At 35.0% G+C, this 16,745-nt stretch overlaps 3 protein-coding genes across 9 annotated transcripts in view; 1 reads left to right on the top strand and 2 right to left on the bottom strand.

Annotated features, from left to right (window-relative positions):
- LOC129576031 (solute carrier family 26 member 6-like) overlaps positions 1–7,864 on the bottom strand; it is a 15,715-nt gene extending 7,851 nt beyond the window's left edge. The window contains exons 1-9 of one of the 6 annotated variants that reach the window (XM_055460421.1): positions 7,660–7,864; positions 7,501–7,572; positions 4,347–4,933; positions 4,153–4,228; positions 3,985–4,073; positions 3,648–3,894; positions 3,228–3,559; positions 2,321–2,593; positions 818–1,109 (exon numbers count right to left, since the gene is read on the bottom strand). In XM_055460421.1, the coding sequence (XP_055316396.1) occupies positions 818–1,109; positions 2,321–2,593; positions 3,228–3,559; positions 3,648–3,894; positions 3,985–4,073; positions 4,153–4,228; positions 4,347–4,933; positions 7,501–7,507 (1,903 nt within the window). In that variant the 5' untranslated portion in view covers positions 7,508–7,572; positions 7,660–7,864. The other 5 variants (XM_055460425.1, XM_055460422.1, XM_055460420.1 and 2 more) reach the window with 5 other exon arrangements.
- A 4,529-nt stretch (positions 7,865–12,393) lies between these two features.
- Positions 12,394–15,143, top strand: LOC129576033 (BLOC-3 complex member HPS1). Of its 2 annotated transcripts, none has more exons than XM_055460427.1 (10): positions 12,394–12,669; positions 12,733–12,876; positions 12,934–13,046; positions 13,115–13,193; positions 13,258–13,424; positions 13,488–14,034; positions 14,111–14,248; positions 14,363–14,479; positions 14,668–14,773; positions 14,855–14,995. In XM_055460427.1, exons 1-10 carry the CDS (start codon positions 12,550–12,552, stop codon positions 14,860–14,862), a joined length of 1,539 nt encoding a protein of 512 aa, XP_055316402.1. In that variant the 5' UTR covers positions 12,394–12,549; the 3' UTR covers positions 14,863–14,995. The 2 variants fall into 2 exon arrangements, with proteins under 2 accessions (XP_055316402.1, XP_055316401.1); XM_055460426.1 differs by having other exon boundaries at positions 12,400–12,669; positions 14,562–14,773; positions 14,855–15,143.
- A 7-nt stretch (positions 15,144–15,150) lies between these two features.
- Positions 15,151–16,147, bottom strand: LOC129576039 (DNA repair protein XRCC2). Its single transcript, XM_055460443.1, has one exon. It carries the CDS (start codon positions 16,076–16,078, stop codon positions 15,242–15,244), a length of 837 nt encoding a protein of 278 aa, XP_055316418.1. The 5' UTR covers positions 16,079–16,147; the 3' UTR covers positions 15,151–15,241.
- Between the last annotated feature and the right edge of the window lie 598 nt (positions 16,148–16,745).

The raw sequence follows: 16,745 nt of genomic DNA, 5'->3' as shown, positions 1-16,745 counted from the left end.
ATGGCGTCTAATGATTAATTAATTCTACACAATCATTTCGTTAATCACATCTTAATCATGATTAAGAATTTACTTAATCATGATTAACTATTTACTCAATCATGATTAGGTTGTTACAGTTAATCACGGCGACATCGTGATTAAGACAACAACTTAATCATCATCGATGATTAATTAATCAATTGCACAGTCACTTAATCATGATTAATAGCGGTTAAGTGATTAAGTGCCATCTTAATCATCCGAAAAATGATTGTGCAAGTGATTAAGTAATCGCAAAACGCCCACCTGTAACTCCGTATCAGAATAAAAGAGGGGAAATTTGTACGTGAATTCGCTTGTGTGCACTGCGTTTTCGAAAAAAACAATGGCTTGTCACTGTGGTGTCGAAAATACATATATCTCGTATGCAAAGTATCCATTGCAAAACATTCGAACTTTGCTATGATGCGTGACTCAAACGTATTGTACAGTTTACGATAGAACCTTTCAAATTCATTTATTTATTAATTCGCAATTTTGCTCGCGGGGAATAAATTTTTTAACACAAAAATTATATATTTGAAATCTACAGGCTCTACCGATTCAGAATGTGTATGTTGGTTTCGACTTTTCAACATGCAGAAACGGCCTATTATTATTATTCAAGCGGCGCTTGATATCGGCATAAAAATATTGCAAACAAATATTCGATAAAAATATTCATGCGGATGAAAATATATTCTAGCGATCTCTGTTCATGAATTGAAAATAAAAAATACAAAGTCCAAGCCAAGATTGTTCAGAAGTAGAAAAATTTAAAACAAAATTAACATACATGATGCACCAGAAATGAATACTTTGATCGAGAGTTTATTGAAATCGTCAATAAGCAGCTTCAACGATGACACGCTCGATGGATCGATGTAGCTCAAAGCACTGAAATCAATGATTAAGCATTTCAAGTCAATCGATTCGTATCTTTGTTGCGTACTCGTCGAATGATTACGCATTTCGCTTGCAAGGTCAAGTCGAATGAGCGAGCAAAGTTCCGATTTGAATGAAGCTCGTGAGGCAAAATTTAAACTTCCACAGTAATGGAAAATTTTGATGCCGTTCATTTCCTCAGCCTATAAAAATAATAGTAAACAATCCCTTCGAGATTTTATTATTTAACAACCTAAAATTATACGAAGCGAAGTTGTTTTTATAAAAACACATTCTATATATATAGAACAGACCTAGGGGCTTTCATGTATATTCCATCCAAGAAATATACACCATAGATGACAGTCATACGAAATATTCACAATGCTGGCAAAATATGCACCATATTCACGGAATATACACGATATTCATGAAATATACACCTCATATTCACGATCGGTAACAAAGATTCGACATTGCCGTAAACACATATTTTTTACATGCTGTGTGTATTCTGTGAATATGGTGAATATTTTTCGCGAATATATACACGATATACACGGATTATATGCAATATTCACGAAATATTCACACAAATACGAATGTATTTTTTGACTTAAAAGCCCCTAGGAACAGACACACTATAGCAAGGGGGAAACTACTACTACCGCATAATTTATATTAATACAATCTAGTACAACACAAATTCTGAAAAAATCCGAAAAATTCTGCGCAATTCAAAACAAATCCACTCAATTCCGATGTTCCTTAGTCAAATTTGGTGATGATCAATTTAAAATATCGCAAATATTTGCAAAGCATTTACCATTCATTTGAATGCATATTGAAGATTTTTACTTCCAGAACATATTTGACTTGGTTTGATCTACAAGACTCAATTCTAGCTCTGTTTTCTATTTTGAAAATATTTTATGTATCATAAAGCCTTTACCTATTTGAAGTGAAATATTGAATTGGAAGTGAGACCTATGTACAATTAAAAACGCCCTATCTGAAGTTATTTCGATAAGATTGAACATTCATGCGCTTAAGCATTCCTTTGAGATGCTAAATGACCCTATATTTGCAATTTTTGAAGTTGATCATCATCAAATTTGACTTAGAAACATCGGAATTGATTGGAATTGTTTTGAATTGCGCAGAATTTTTTGTAATTTATCAGAATTGGTGTTGTACTAGATTGTATTAATATAAATTATGCGGTAGTAGTAGTTTCCCCCTTGCACTATAGTGTCTATATATAGACACAGAGAAAATATATTATTTATATATAATAAATAAAAAATGACTCTTTTTGAAAAATGTGATTATATGCATATAATTTAAACACAATGTATTTTGTGATTACCAGTGATTACTATAATAATATAAACATCAATCTTTTATCACTCACCGCTTTATATCGTTTGATATCTAAATATAAATCCGTTTTTGGAATGTGTCCAAGCAAACATGTGTAAGGCTTCAAGCCGCGAATGAATATGCAGGCTAAACTCAAAACGATACCCACCAAAAGGCCAATGTCAATTGAAAAGATAACTACGGTTAAAAATGTAACTAGCCATACAACGGCATCCAAATGCGACATTTTCCAAAATTGAACGAACTGTTTGACTTGTAAGAGCATTCCTTTTAGAGCAACGACTATAATACTGGCCAAAACGCACTAAGAATAGAATTGAAAACCAAATTTATCTAGGGGAATGTTGTAATGAGTGGACCACCTAAGCCATTTCGGCTATAATTTTTTTTTAAAGACTTATGTAGAGCTTATTGACATTAGCTATAAGTTCTTTGCAGCCGTATCTTGTTATCTCTTCAAAAAAACAATTTTGATCATTTTTTCCAAAGTGTTGATTTTTGGCAACCCCAAAATTTTGAAGTAATGAGTGGGCCTGATGAAAACCCCAAAAAATGTCAAAAAATCAAGTAAATGTCATAGAATATCAATGTTTATTGGATATTTATCGAATATCCAAAGTTCTAATGTATAGTTTGGGCGTCTGAAACATCGAAATCCACGTCTTTCGGAAGACATATTATTTACAGGTGAATTAGATGTGGTCATATTTTCGTCATTCGGATGAACGGAAATTTAACACTAATTGCATTTTATGACGTTTTTGTGGTGAAATTAAGTCAACACTACACTCTACACGGGTTTTCGATCTCAATTTGATGTTTTCGGGGAAGAAAATTATGGGTAGCCCACTCATTAAGATGGCCCACTTATTACAACATTACCCTAATTATTTAGTCAAAAAAATAAAAACTTGATATTTTATATCAAATCGCCTTACTCTCGGTAAAAGTTCGAAGAATGGACCAACCCAAAGTAAGACAAAGGTCAAAAGTGCACAGGAAACGATAGAGGCAATTTGTGTTCGCCCACCAGTTGATTGTTGTATAGCCGAACGGCTAAGTGAAGCGGATAATGGTAAACACGAAAAAAATGAACCGCACACATTGGATGCACCCATTGCCAATAATTCCTGATTGAAATCTATTTCATAATTCAATTTTTGTGCAAAAATCAAAGCCATCGACACCGAAACGGTATACGACACCATTGATATTATGAAGCCATCCATGAATAGCTGCTTGGAAAGTTCTAAGTCTGGTAAATCAAATGCTGAAAATTCAAAATATTCGCCATTTAAAAAAAAAAATTGAAAAAGCATAAGCAATATGAAATAACAATAGTAAGGAAAGGAATGAACCTGGAAAACCGGTTGGAATATGGCCTATGGTCTTGATATTGTAATTCATTGATAGATCCAAATATCTCGATACCAAAGTTCCAGCCACCACCGCTATCAATTCGATTGGCACGGGCAACAAGCAAATTTTATTCAATTTTGGTTTGAGCAACTCATTATTTAAATACAATAATGTTATCGTCACTACAGATATTACCACAGCCGTCCAATTGATTGCTGATAAGCTACTAAAAATTTCTAAATAATTCTAGAAAATGAACAAAGACGAAAAATATTATCCATTATTAATACTATTACTCATTTGTTTTATTTTATTGTAATTTCCAAAAATATTTACCAAAATAATTTTGAAATTCCCAACAACGGGACTAAGTTTGATTCCAAGCAAGTCTTTTACTTGCGACGTGAAAACGTGTATCGCGGCACCTGTGGTGGAAGAATAAAGAAAATATGGAAGAATTGGATTTGTTTAATGGTAAATAGTAAATACTAAAGCGTTCATTACCTGTAGTGAAGCCACTGACTAAGGTTTCTGATAGCAATGATGACATTATACCCAATCTTAAGACATACATTACAAGCTATCAAAAGTTTAATATTTCATTTTTAGTTGCTTATAAAAAAGAGTGGAAATGAATCAAATAAATCAATACATCAATGTTCTCCTATTGACAAAACGCCAAAAAATGTATATCTTACTTGAATGCATCCAACAATCAGACATAGCGATGTGACGACCTGCATCGGCGTGTATATTGGTTGCTCCATTGTCCATATTTCATCTGCATGGCTGATTGAATTATTCTCGGCCGGATGAAATGTCACCGAATCTTGTGCATACTTGAGAACTGATTTGCCAACCATGATTGAGATCACCGCGAATGTACCCATCGAATTGTGTTTCGATGTACCAAAGATGAAATACACCAAAACGGGAAAAAATGCTGTGTAAATACCAGCGATTGGAGGTATATTAGCTAACATTGCATACCCCATTCCTTGTGGGATATGCATTATGGCTACAGTGCACCCAGAGACGACATCACCCACCAAATCATTCTTTATATTATATTGTGACAGCCATGTGAAAATGGGGAAAATGCTTAAAAAAATATTTGTTGGTTTAATATTGTAGATCCATTGTGAGCAGCTAGTTTTTCGATCATCTTCTGGTTTACAGTAGTTTAATTCGTTGTTGAATTGTTGCTGTTCATAGAACGGCCGTTCAACCTTCCAAACGGCCGTTGCGTCTGTGTTTAGGCGCACTGACGTTTGAATTGTCATCTCTGTAAAACAAAAGGAACAACGTTACAATTACACTTTTTAAAGACTGTTTTTATTTGCCTAAGAATTAAGTTCATTTAAAAAAAATCGAAATTGGGATCTATGCATTATTTTTTAAAAATGTATTTTCATTTTTTCTTCGATGCAAACCAAAGTTAGAAAAAATCATTGGACACAAACGATAGCGAACGTGATTATAAGACGTGGAATTTATACGATAGTTGAAATGGAAATTTAAATAGACAATCCAAGTGACTTGAGTATCATTTCGATGAGAAAAAATGAAATGAACGGGAGCGCACCTAGTATGTCTGTGCTCTGAAATTAAATTGATTATGGTTGTTGCTTGTCAGGCGGTCTGGTTCAAGCTGGTCGTGTTTTACAAGCTCTAAGTAATCCATATGATTTTGATACGACCCCGGCATTCTTGTTAAGCAAACATATATACACATACACGTGTACGAAACGATTTACAATCCATAGATAGTCATGATAATCAGATTTGCAACAGCAGCCAAAATCAAGATAAAAATTATTTATACTACATAAAATCACAGTTGCTACTTCTTTAAACAAAGTCACACAAAAGCGAGCCTTTTTCCATGAAAATGGAGCCGGAGGCTAGCGATAGTTTTACTATGCTAGCTACTATTTTTTTTTATCAAGATAAGACACACTCATTCATTGAACAGACAATTTTTCCCTAAAAAAAGAGAATTTTTTGTAATATTTATTTGTATTTCAAGCACATCACTGACACTGTTTCTTCTTTCAAACTGATCACTGGCATTCATCGCTTGAGTATTGCTCAAGAATTTAAAACCTCGACATGTGCGCACGATTACTTGAGATTTTTTCGTCATGAGTGGGTGAATATTTGAATATGGTCGATCAAACAATAACAATACTATTAGAATCCAAAAGTAAAAAAGGTAGATCCCGCGTAGCCAAAATACTGCTCGGTGCATGCGATAACACAAAGAGAGAAAAAAAACTCCATTTTCATGAATGACGATTAAAAAAAAAAATCATGAATGAACACATGCGAACCAAAAACCGAAATAAAACGTACTATGTATCACTATTTTTATAGAATTTATTTAAGCGTATTGTTTCAGTTGTTCTGTTGCAAAAATTACATGCGCAAAGAATTCACATCACGTTAGATGAGGTATATTAGGCTTACGAGATCATAAATCAAATAAACAGCAGACACCTCTTTTTGTTTCAAACGCAACTTTGCGAACGTGCAAATTAATTTTGTAGTTAGAATTATGTAGGTATTGCATTTACGTTCATTCCATGATAGGGTTCCAACCTTGAAATTTCATAAGAGGGAGATAGTGAGAGAGAGAGAAAAGAGACACAAAAATATCCCATTACAAAAAATTGTCGAAGCGATTGTATGCAAAACTGAAAAAAATAATTCATTTTTTGGTTTTTGTGTGAGTAATAGTATTTCTTTTGGTGGAAGTAGGAGAATTTTGATAACAAAGTGAAGTAAAAATAGCGAATGTGTCGGTTAGAATGAGTGAATCGATGTTTTTTTTTTAATTCGACAGCGAAATTATCGAAAATGTGATTTGTCAAAGTCTCATCACAAGTTTGAAACGACTTTTAAATAAACTTACCGATTATTTTTTGTGATTCGTTCCAAGCGTTTATTTGTACTTATTTGACTAATATATATGCAAAAATTGTACTTTTTTCTTTATTTTTAATTAGAGTTACGAACAAAACTGTTGGTATTTATTTACTTTACAAAACACTGCAGCACGTTTTATGAAAGGAAATAGAACTCTGATATTGAGTGCACCTTGTCTTATGTTCACGCATCGATGGCTTTATGACCGAGCACTGAATTAATTCACACCAGAATTCACAAGTATTTATAATCAAAACTGAATAGATTCAATTGTCTTTAGCATCGTTATCTAATATGTTTACTGTTTTTCGTCATGAATTTCGTCTATTTGCATGTTTCATGGGCTCTTTTTATTTTGCATGGATTGTTATCTTTCATTTATTATTGGTCAAAGATTGTAAAAATAAAATAAAACAAAAACAAGCCTTTCTCAGTCCCAGCATCCAATTGAAAGAATAATAATAATAGCGATCGTTTGGCTTTAAATAAGCGCACCGACTTCTAATGTGAATATAATTGCAGCTTGGTGACAAATTAAAAACAGTTTTCTCGCTCATCCCTTCCTCTTCCTCTCTCTCCCTCTTTCTCTTCTCTCTCTCTCTCTCTCTCTCTCTTTTCCTGTTTGTGTATGTGTCTCTATTTCCCCATTTCTCTGTCTCTCCCCGAAAATATTGAGAATTAGTTGCTGGGATAAAATCAATCGTCATTTATATTTGCGGATTAAATCATCTAACAAATATGAAAACTGTGTGCGGTGCATTTCAACAGAAATGCTGTTGTTGCTTAAGTGTTTCAGTTTTTTTTCTAGTTTTCAGTTCAATTTTTCTTTCCCGACAACACATTTGAAAAACATTTGCTTTTGGTTTAACGGTTATTTGCTTGAGTTAAAAGTTGATTCTAGCGAATTTTCGTTGCTGTTACCACCTGGCATATAGAGTTGAATGAATTTGTCCGTGTTTCCAAGCAGTCTTCAAAAAAAATATTTGATCAAAAACTCTGTTGCGATGCTCGAACAAATGTAAAAAAGAAAACGAAAGAGATCAACTGGCAAACAGAAAAATATTCCCAGATTTTTTCACTTACAATTTTTTTTTATCTAATCTCACTGAGAGATCTTTCTACTAGGAAATACGTGTTTTTGTTTTTATTTTAACTTTTCACATCAAATCGATTATTCAATTTTTTGTAGCATTGAGCAAATATTGCGAGCAATACACTTATCAAAAAAGTATTGAAAATATTGTACCGATTGAGACACTGTTGCATCAACTGTTTTTCGTATGCGATTGAAAGCGGAATGCCACCAAAATGACGAGCTGAGAATATAAAAAAACAACAAACAATTAATAGCACTGGTCATGTGATATATATGTGCCATGATGCGATTACAATTTTTTTTATTTCGACGCATAGACTTCTCGGTAGGAAGTTGAATACAACACGCATTTCATTGGATTACACCGAATCGAACAGTATATTATCGCATAAACATATTTATCGGACTAAATGTGATGAATAGCGAATAAGAAAAAAAAACAGAGTCATCAATTATTGTTTTTAGTAGAAAAAATGCAAAATCGCTCTCTGAGTTCCATCACATGATACGTGTGACGGCATATTTTCACACGGAACTTCGTTCCCAGTACGCCGAGCACTTGCTATATATAGAGCGAACGTATCCGAATATTAGAAACCACACGTTATTACATGTAGCTAGTGCTCTTCGCACTGGGAACGAAGTTCCGTGTGAAAATATGCCGCCACAGGTATCATTCCATGTGAAGGAACTCAGAGAGCGTTACAACCACGTTCTCTATTCAGTCAAAAAAGCATGTGATTCGAAATGAAATGCCTGTGACCAAGCATGTATGCAAATTGCTGCAAATCGATACCTATCTCTAAATCAGTTTCAATGTTGTGTTTGTGTGATTACTGAAAAATGAAATCTGTTTTGATTTTATTGAATGAGGTTGATTCAGTTTTGCATTATCCATGTTGGTTTGGTTGCTACAAGTCTGTTCTGTGAAGAAAGCAGTAGACTAGAAAAATGTGTGACGTTAATCTCAAAGGGGATCTGCCTATATACCCAAGCGACATACACAATCCACACTGAATCCACATTGCGTTAACGCATATCTAACACTGTTCTCACACAGATGCACGAGTGTTAATCAATGACGCCGATATCAATGCGTTGTTGAAATATTCGTCCGTATGCAAACTGAGGAATGGTACTGCTTAACACATATTGTAATGGCGACTTATTGGAAGAAATAATGACAATACACTATAAATATTCAATATGGCCGCTTCCATTGTGCACGATTATGTGTACGATAGTGTGAAGAAGATGAAGTAGTAGCATGCACAAAAAGTGTATTGGTTTTCATACGGATGGAAATATTTGTTTTTCCAGCGTCCATTGAATCCTGATTCCGACTGCAAGGAATTGTTGTATGAAGATTTTTTGGAACAATTGCGAGAAATTGGTGGTCCAGCAAATGATAACATGTTCGATTTCGTTACAACCTATTGGTTTCAATCGCTGTACATGTTTTGTTGCATTCAACGCGTTGTTGAACAGTTCCACAATGACACTGTGGGCTTGATGATACAGTGGGCGCAACACAAACGAGATCTTTTGATGCCGCAGCCAAGTGCATTTCATTCACCGAGTGTTAGAAATTTTGCAGTGGTTCCAATGAATTCATTTCTACTGAAACACATAACGATCGACACGAAATTGTTGTTAGCTCTCGCCAACAAATCGATAAATTCAGACAGTGAGGAGAAATGGGAACAGAATGATTTCTATGCGCACCGTGATGAAAATTGGGCACATTTCGATATGGAGAAGATCAATGGGCTGGTGAGAGGCAAGTTTAAATTCCGCCAAAGAATTATGACAGATCTCCATCGATTCTGTTTAACCTTAGAACCGTGAATCGGGCACTGAGTGCCCAAGACCAACTTTAAACACTTATATCTTTATCATTTTTCATCATAAATGATTTACACAAAGATGGTTCGATTTGTTGAACATTTGACTACATGAATTGCGCTATCATACTCACATACGCATACTACGTCATCACATATGTGCATAAGCATGTGTGATGCGCTATACGTGAAATGGGTGCCTGAGTGCCCAAAGTGCATTTTTGTATGAAAACTAGAGTGTGATAAGAGATAAAAGATTTGTGTCTTGAGCAAAGTTATAGAGCATGTCAAGAACTACAATATTTCTTCAAACACTATTCCGTTATCTCTTATCAGTTCCGCGAAATATGCAAAAAACGCGGAAGACGCGTATTTTTGTATCTAATTTTTTAATGGACTGATAAGAGATAAGAGATATCTGTCTTCAGCTAAGTTGTAGAACAGGTTGAGTTCTACAGCATTCCCGAAGACTTTAACTTGTTATCTCTTATCAGTTACGCGAAAAATGATAACATAAAAATCGCGTTTTTCGCGGTTTTCCGCATAATTGATAAGAGATAAGGAGATAAAATTTTCTAAAATATTGTAGTACTTGTCCCATTCCACAATTTTGTCCCAGACAGATATCTCTTATCTCTTATCAGTTGCGCAAAATACGCGAAAAACCGCAGATGACCGCGAAAAATACGGGTTTTTTACTTGTCATTTTTCGCGTAACTGATGAGAATTAGGGGAAATTTATTTTCAGCAAAACTGTAGAAAGAGTTGAGCTCTACAACATTCCTGAAGACATCAACTTGTTATCTCTTATCAGTTACTCGAAAAACCGCGAAAAACGCGATTTTTATGTTATCATTTTTCGCGTAACTGATAAGAGATAACAAGTTGGCGTCTTCGGGAATGTTGTAGAACTCAATCTGTTCTACAACTTTGCTCAAGACAAATAGCTCTTATCTCTTATCAGTTCTGTAAAAAATGATATGGAAAATCTCGCGTTTTTCGCATTTTTGGCGGTTTTTTGCGGAACTGATAAGAGTGTTAACGGAATAGTGTTTGCAAGAATATTTTAGTACTTGACATGCTCTATAACTTTGCTCAAGACACAAATCTTTTATCTCTTATCAAACTCTAGTTTTCATACAAAAATGCAATTGGGGCACTCAGGCACCGATTTCACGAACAACGTTATAAAATAGGTTTCACGGTTTGAAGGTTAACAAGCCAAAACAAGAGCAAACGGAACTCTCACCTATGGATATTCTTGCAATGGACTTTTTCTACGAAGTTGCAGTGGATCCTGGTATGAAAACTTGCAATGCGTCAGTGAGACGAACAATCGACACAGAGGTATGGTTTGTATTATATATTTTGCTTATTTCACATAAGATAATGTGGTGATTGTGCACTCGTGGCATTTTGCTGATTTCAACAATGCTTCGTTTGTTTCGCCTATGGGAAAACATCAAAATCAGCAGCAAACGCTATCACTGGGAAGCTAAACAGCCGATTCGGAATCGCAAAGGAAAACGTTTGACAGCAAATTTCACGAAGATTGAGCATGACGATTTGAAAGCACACCCAGTGATGCCATCGCCACGAGGTTCGCATTACATGTCGTACATTCGTCATCGCTTAAGAATGCTACAAAGAGGTATGGCTGCGTATACCAATATGCTCGGATTCGTATGGACAAATACATTCAATCAACTCGAGCTAATGATAACATGGTCATTCGATTGACGAATCGTAAGCCAACAATTTTCTTCATAGGTGCCGTAGAGATTTCACCAAATTCGCCGATTCGCATTAGGAAACATGTTTGCTGTCCGGGAACTCGTAGATTAGTGAAGTCTATTCGCAAACAAGGGAATTGTGTCGTTCGATACGTGGAAGAGCCAGAAACATTGCAAACAAGATGCTTGCAGCGATTTCCACGGAACACACGAAGTCATCGATTCAAGGTGTGCCACTATTGTGAACCGAAGCCAGAAGTTGGATTGTCAGACATCATTGTGACACAATTGAGCCGGCGACAATTGAAAAAGGAACTTGAGAAATTGCGACCAAAACCTAAAGCACGTGAAGTGGTTAGAAATGCAGCAGAAAATCCAAATCAACAATTGAACAATCGGTTGGTTAAAGTATATCGAAAAAACTGGCGATCAATCATTGAAACAAACGTTGAAACGGAGAATGCTGCTGCACGAGAAGAAGATGAAGCCACATACGTCAAAGATCTAACCCATCTTACTTTCGAAGAGGCGGAGGCCTATTTACCACAGAGCAACGCGTCAAATCAGCATCCAACAGGATTGAAAACAGTTTGGCATCGTGATAAATTGGCTGCAAAATGCATCTTATACAAAGGAAATATTTTGATTGGCATGTAAAAATGAAACAGAAAATGTTGTTATTATATATTGTTGTTCGTGATTTCAGGTCGTTTTGAGCTGTTCAATGGATACACTCCCGACATATTCGTACTGGATCGTGGGCTCCAAATACACTTCGATGGGTTTAATACATACGTCACACACGTAGACGCAGTAGAACGCAGCAGCATTTTAGTTTTAGTTTTGATTTTTCGATTTTAATAATAATTCATGTAACGTTAAGTTATTCTGCTGAGAGCTGATTTTGTGCCTCTGCCAAAGTACCAACCGCTGTGTCGGCTAGTATTCATTTAACTCAACAAATACTTATTCAGAAATAGAAAGAATAGTACTTATAGTTTTAATGAATGGATTGTGCATTTTAGCAGAAATAATTTTTGTTTGCCTATTTCTCTTTTCTACAATGATTTAAAAAAAAGTTGGACTGACCGTCTCCATCGAATCTTGAGTTGCCTTCTTGTCATTTGTATTGGTGCGCATATGCCCGGAGTATTACCTATCAGTGTACTTTTCGTGTACAAAATGAAATGTCACTTGAATGCATCAAAAATAGTTCTGATAACTTCAAAGTAATATTGAACATTCTAAAGGTTCAAACCTTATTTCAAAGTGTATTTTTTGTGGAAAAACGACACGAAAAATGGACGGTCTGTTTGTATTTGATCAACAAAATGACATTGTTTTCACTCAGCTAGATGACAAAATCAACCATCGTCTGTATGAATTGGCCAAAAAGCAAGAGTTGCTTCCAAATGATGCGGTAAGGTTCACTTTGAACATTAATTAAAGGATGCAAGCATAAGCTTTTTTAAATCGTGAGCAGGTTGAAATGAATGAGATTGACACAAATGTCGTGGTCCAACTTTTTAGCCCACTGATTGCATCGCAACGAATTATGTTTTGTCAATTCGATAATTCGTACACATCGATTCAGCTGAAGGACAACATGAACCTCGTTTTCGAAGAGGTAATCTACTAATCGTACATATTTTTTTATTGTATTAATATTGGATATGTTATTTAGTTTTTGGGATTTTTGTTCGTATGTATTGGCACGGAAAGTGTGGAATACCAACAGAGATACGTCGGCATTTGTATATCATTCATAAAACATTTGTGTGGCCCTGACATTTATTTGTAAGTAAAACATATAATCGGTGAAAATTTATTCACCCCATTCTCATCTTCTTAAACTTGATTTTCAGATTGAAAACTATTCAAATGAAGGCGAAAATTTTGAGTAAACTATTAGAAAGCTGGAAATATCTTTATCAAAACGATGAAGTAAGATTTTCATGATATTATATGGTAACTGTGGAACCATTTTAATTTTATCGCTTCGTTTCAGACGGTATTGATAGAAGGCATGGAGAATTTACTTATCAATTTGGATTTAAAGAGAGTCGCACAAAGAGCGCTAGAAACAGCATCGGAGAATCTCAAACGCGACCCCTACTCACAGCGTAGTCACTCAATTTTATTCGTAAAAAATAAACTTCTCGCTATGTGCTCAAGGTAGCTTACCAATGAATGGAAAGAAATTGAGATGTTAACTTTTCAATATTTGTTTGTTTTCAGCCGTTCGGCTCAAGATCTGTCAACCGGTGACTTGATATTCCTTCAAATTTACTGTCAAAAATCAGTGTCGGCCAACCATGATGCCAAATCGGACCGGAAAGTTGATACTCATTTGGTATTTTTACAAGGCAATGTAAATGGTACTCATGCCGGATGCATTCCACACATCGTACACATCTGTCACATGGAAAATGATGTTACGCTCATCATTTTACTTGAATATGGTAGTCTGGCTGTTTCAAGTGGTTTGTTTGACGTTTTCTTTGCCGTGCACAAAATTCGCATATTGCAAATGCAAAACGATATGGACAACTTTCGACCCGCATACGAAAACTTGGATCATTACATCAAACAAAGCTTGGATGCGCTTAAAAAAGCTAAGTATAATAATGCTGATATTGAAGCGGCCATCAAAAAGTATTCTAGCAAATGGGATCTTCTTCGAAAGAAATATTTGGAATTATTTAAAAATAGTGACCGAGATTTAATTTTAACCATTGAGTCTAATATACCTGGTCTGGTTGAGACACTCAAAGACTTATTCCGGGTGAATGATTTTTTTTTTTGTCTCCAACATATTCTTTTGCAAATATCAATCATATTCATTTGTTTTTATTTTTCAGATGATTTGTGTGGAATGCAGCACTCTTTTGTATGGTGTACAGAGAGTCGCAGAAATTGCAACCAAAATTGAAGAAAAACTTGTCGAAATTTCGGAATTCCTACGCGTTAAAGCAATTCAAAATATAGCCCTTGGATCATATCCTTTCCAGAGTTATAACTTTTTATACATTTTTTAGTTCTTTTTTTCTAGAACTTTTCATTTTTTTCATTTTTCAAATACTCTCATAATTTCCTTAACCGAATGAAATACAGTCTTCAAAGATATCAATGGATTGGTTCATTTCATCCACATAAATCGTTCAAGTGGCCGCATCGTTGTGCCGATAATAGATCCGGAAAATAAACGTGCTCCATTAATAAGAAAGCAGGTATGCGATTATTTGTTTTGGCTCTTTTGAAGAGTTATCGAGATTCTTGGAATAATTTGTGTTTGATTATTCATTGATTTAGGTATGGAATATGGTAAAAATGTCACGATCATATTTGCAAAAGGGAAATTTATCGTTGATATGGCAAGATGATGTATTTTTTTATTCGTACTTTTTGTGGTTCGAAGACAACCATGGAACGCAGCTTAAGCCAAAGGAAATTCCCAATTCAACATCTGCTAATGCCATCAAACCACACGTTGTGCCGGGCGTCATTTCGGGAGAGTTTTATCAGTACGTATTCAACTCTATCTATAATCTATTTATCAAACAAAAAATACAACTAATTTTTTATTAAATTTTTACCTAATACAGGTGGCTGATCGAAACGTGCTTCCCGAAAAATAATGGCAAAATCAAGTGCTTTGAATTGTATAGTATGTATGTAGGATTGACATCAGCTCATACATTACTTGATTTCAATAGACGCTTGGTTGCTATTTTGCGCGATAATTTGGCCGGTTTCAATGGTTTCGAATAATAATTGCAATATAAAGACTCACTTTGTCCTTTAAATACACGCATCTAGTCGGAAATCTATGATATGTAAATATCTGTAGAAAATGTAACCAAATATAAAATGAACATTTCCATTTTTGAGAAGAAAAAAAACACTTTTTGATGTATTTGTTTTGTTCTGTTAAAATACAGAGCCTTTTATAAAAATAAGCTAATTTATCAATTAGAAGAATTAATTCCTAATTAGGATGTGGAAGACAACCATTGAATGCCAAAACTGTTGATTGAAAATGGTCGTGATGATTGTTGATTGGAATAGTAGTTACGCGCCTCTCGCCATTGTTTTGGTGTTTTGGTGTGTTTCAGTTGAATTTTATAGTCAGCATGCTGCTCGCTTGTAACCGTTGAAGTGCTGCCAAACTCAGCTGGACGTGTATACGTTGCGACCACTTTGAATTCATTGGTTAATTGGCGAAGTTCCTGAACCCGCTGTTGAAGATACATGTCCATTCGAATAGGTTTTTCATCGGTAAACTCACTCCAGTAGAATGTTGCAATTGAGTCGACAACTAACAAACTGATGCTTGCGTTTGCTGTTAAGTGATTTGTGCAGTACAGCAGTATTAGTTTATATTCTGTACCAGAAAAGCATTTGAAGAACGTTATTCGTTGCATCGATTCTAGAACAATATCGGCAATATTATGAGTGGCGGCTTGTAAATCTTCAGTGTCAGTCGATGGACATGCCAATGTACGGTGATGAATCAAGTGTTTTTCGATGATTTTAGGTAGCAGAAACGGCACGTGAAAATTTGAATTGGTGTCAATAACTATCACAGAAGCACCTTTACCGCCAAATTCCACAGGGATAATTGTACGTGCAATTAATTCCATCAAATGTATCGTTTTGCCCGTGCCCGATTCGCCACTAATTTCAACAATTTCGCCTGGCCTTGGACCATAGCTTGGAATAATTTCCGGTGACAAATTCTCAATCGTTGCACGCTTTTTCGACTGCAAACGTGTGTACAAATTTATACCGCATTCCGTATCAAGTTTAAATTTTTTTTCACCAGACATTTCTCTTTCTTTCTATATCACAAACGGAATTAAGCGATTTCGTTTCTACTTTGAACAATGCGGATAATGTCAAACTATTTGTCATTTTCAAAACCTGTTAAGGCAATCATCGAATGGAATGCACTCATCTCAGATTGAGTGAGTTTAATGTCAGCAATTTAATTGATATTCAAAAATATGGGCTGGCAAGTATCATTACTAAAAATTGTATATATGTATATTTTTTGCGGGGAAATAAAAATACGCGTATCGAAACTAATTTTTGAAAATAATTACTTTTCTCTTCGAACCATGATCGTTTTAATAGAACATAAGATGACCAGAAAAAATTTTAAGAGACACATTGAACTTGATAAAAAAAAACAAAGTGACTAAAAGGAACGTTCTTCTATTCGCAGCGCTTTTTCGTTGATCACTTCCAGATGGGTTTTTAGGCAAATATCTTCAAATTTTAGATTAGTGGTAAATTTGTGTCGTCGCAATAAATGAGCCAGAGTAATTTTTGTCGAGTTCATGCCGTATTTCATTCCAATACAGTTTCTTGCTTCACTCGAGAATGGAATGTAGCTGAACGGTGGTCGTTCGGCAATATTTTCGGGTAAAAATCTATCCGGATCGAATTCAATGGCATTTTCACCCCAAATTTTTCGATTACGATGTAAGTGCA

Source organism: Sitodiplosis mosellana, unplaced genomic scaffold (assembly GCF_009176505.1).
Source record: "Sitodiplosis mosellana isolate CC-2019 unplaced genomic scaffold, AAFC_SMos_1.0 Smas_scaffold_6170, whole genome shotgun sequence".
Taxonomy (NCBI): domain Eukaryota; kingdom Metazoa; phylum Arthropoda; class Insecta; order Diptera; family Cecidomyiidae; genus Sitodiplosis; species Sitodiplosis mosellana.
This window is presented reverse-complemented; position numbering and strand designations above follow the sequence as displayed.

Bases quoted from the DNA above. Each gene is read 5' to 3' on its own strand.
- LOC129576033 (XM_055460426.1), top strand. From the start codon at position 12,550: ATGGACGGTCTGTTTGTATTTGATCAACAAAATGACATTGTTTTCACT. The intron at 12,670-12,732 runs GTAAGGTTCACT...AATCGTGAGCAG, and splicing joins AGTTGCTTCCAAATGATGCG to GTTGAAATGAATGAGATTGA. The intron at 13,047-13,114 runs GTAAGTAAAACA...CTTGATTTTCAG, and splicing joins TGTGGCCCTGACATTTATTT to ATTGAAAACTATTCAAATGA.
- LOC129576039 (XM_055460443.1), bottom strand. From the start codon at position 16,078: ATGTCTGGTGAAAAAAAATTTAAACTTGATACGGAATGCGGTATAAAT.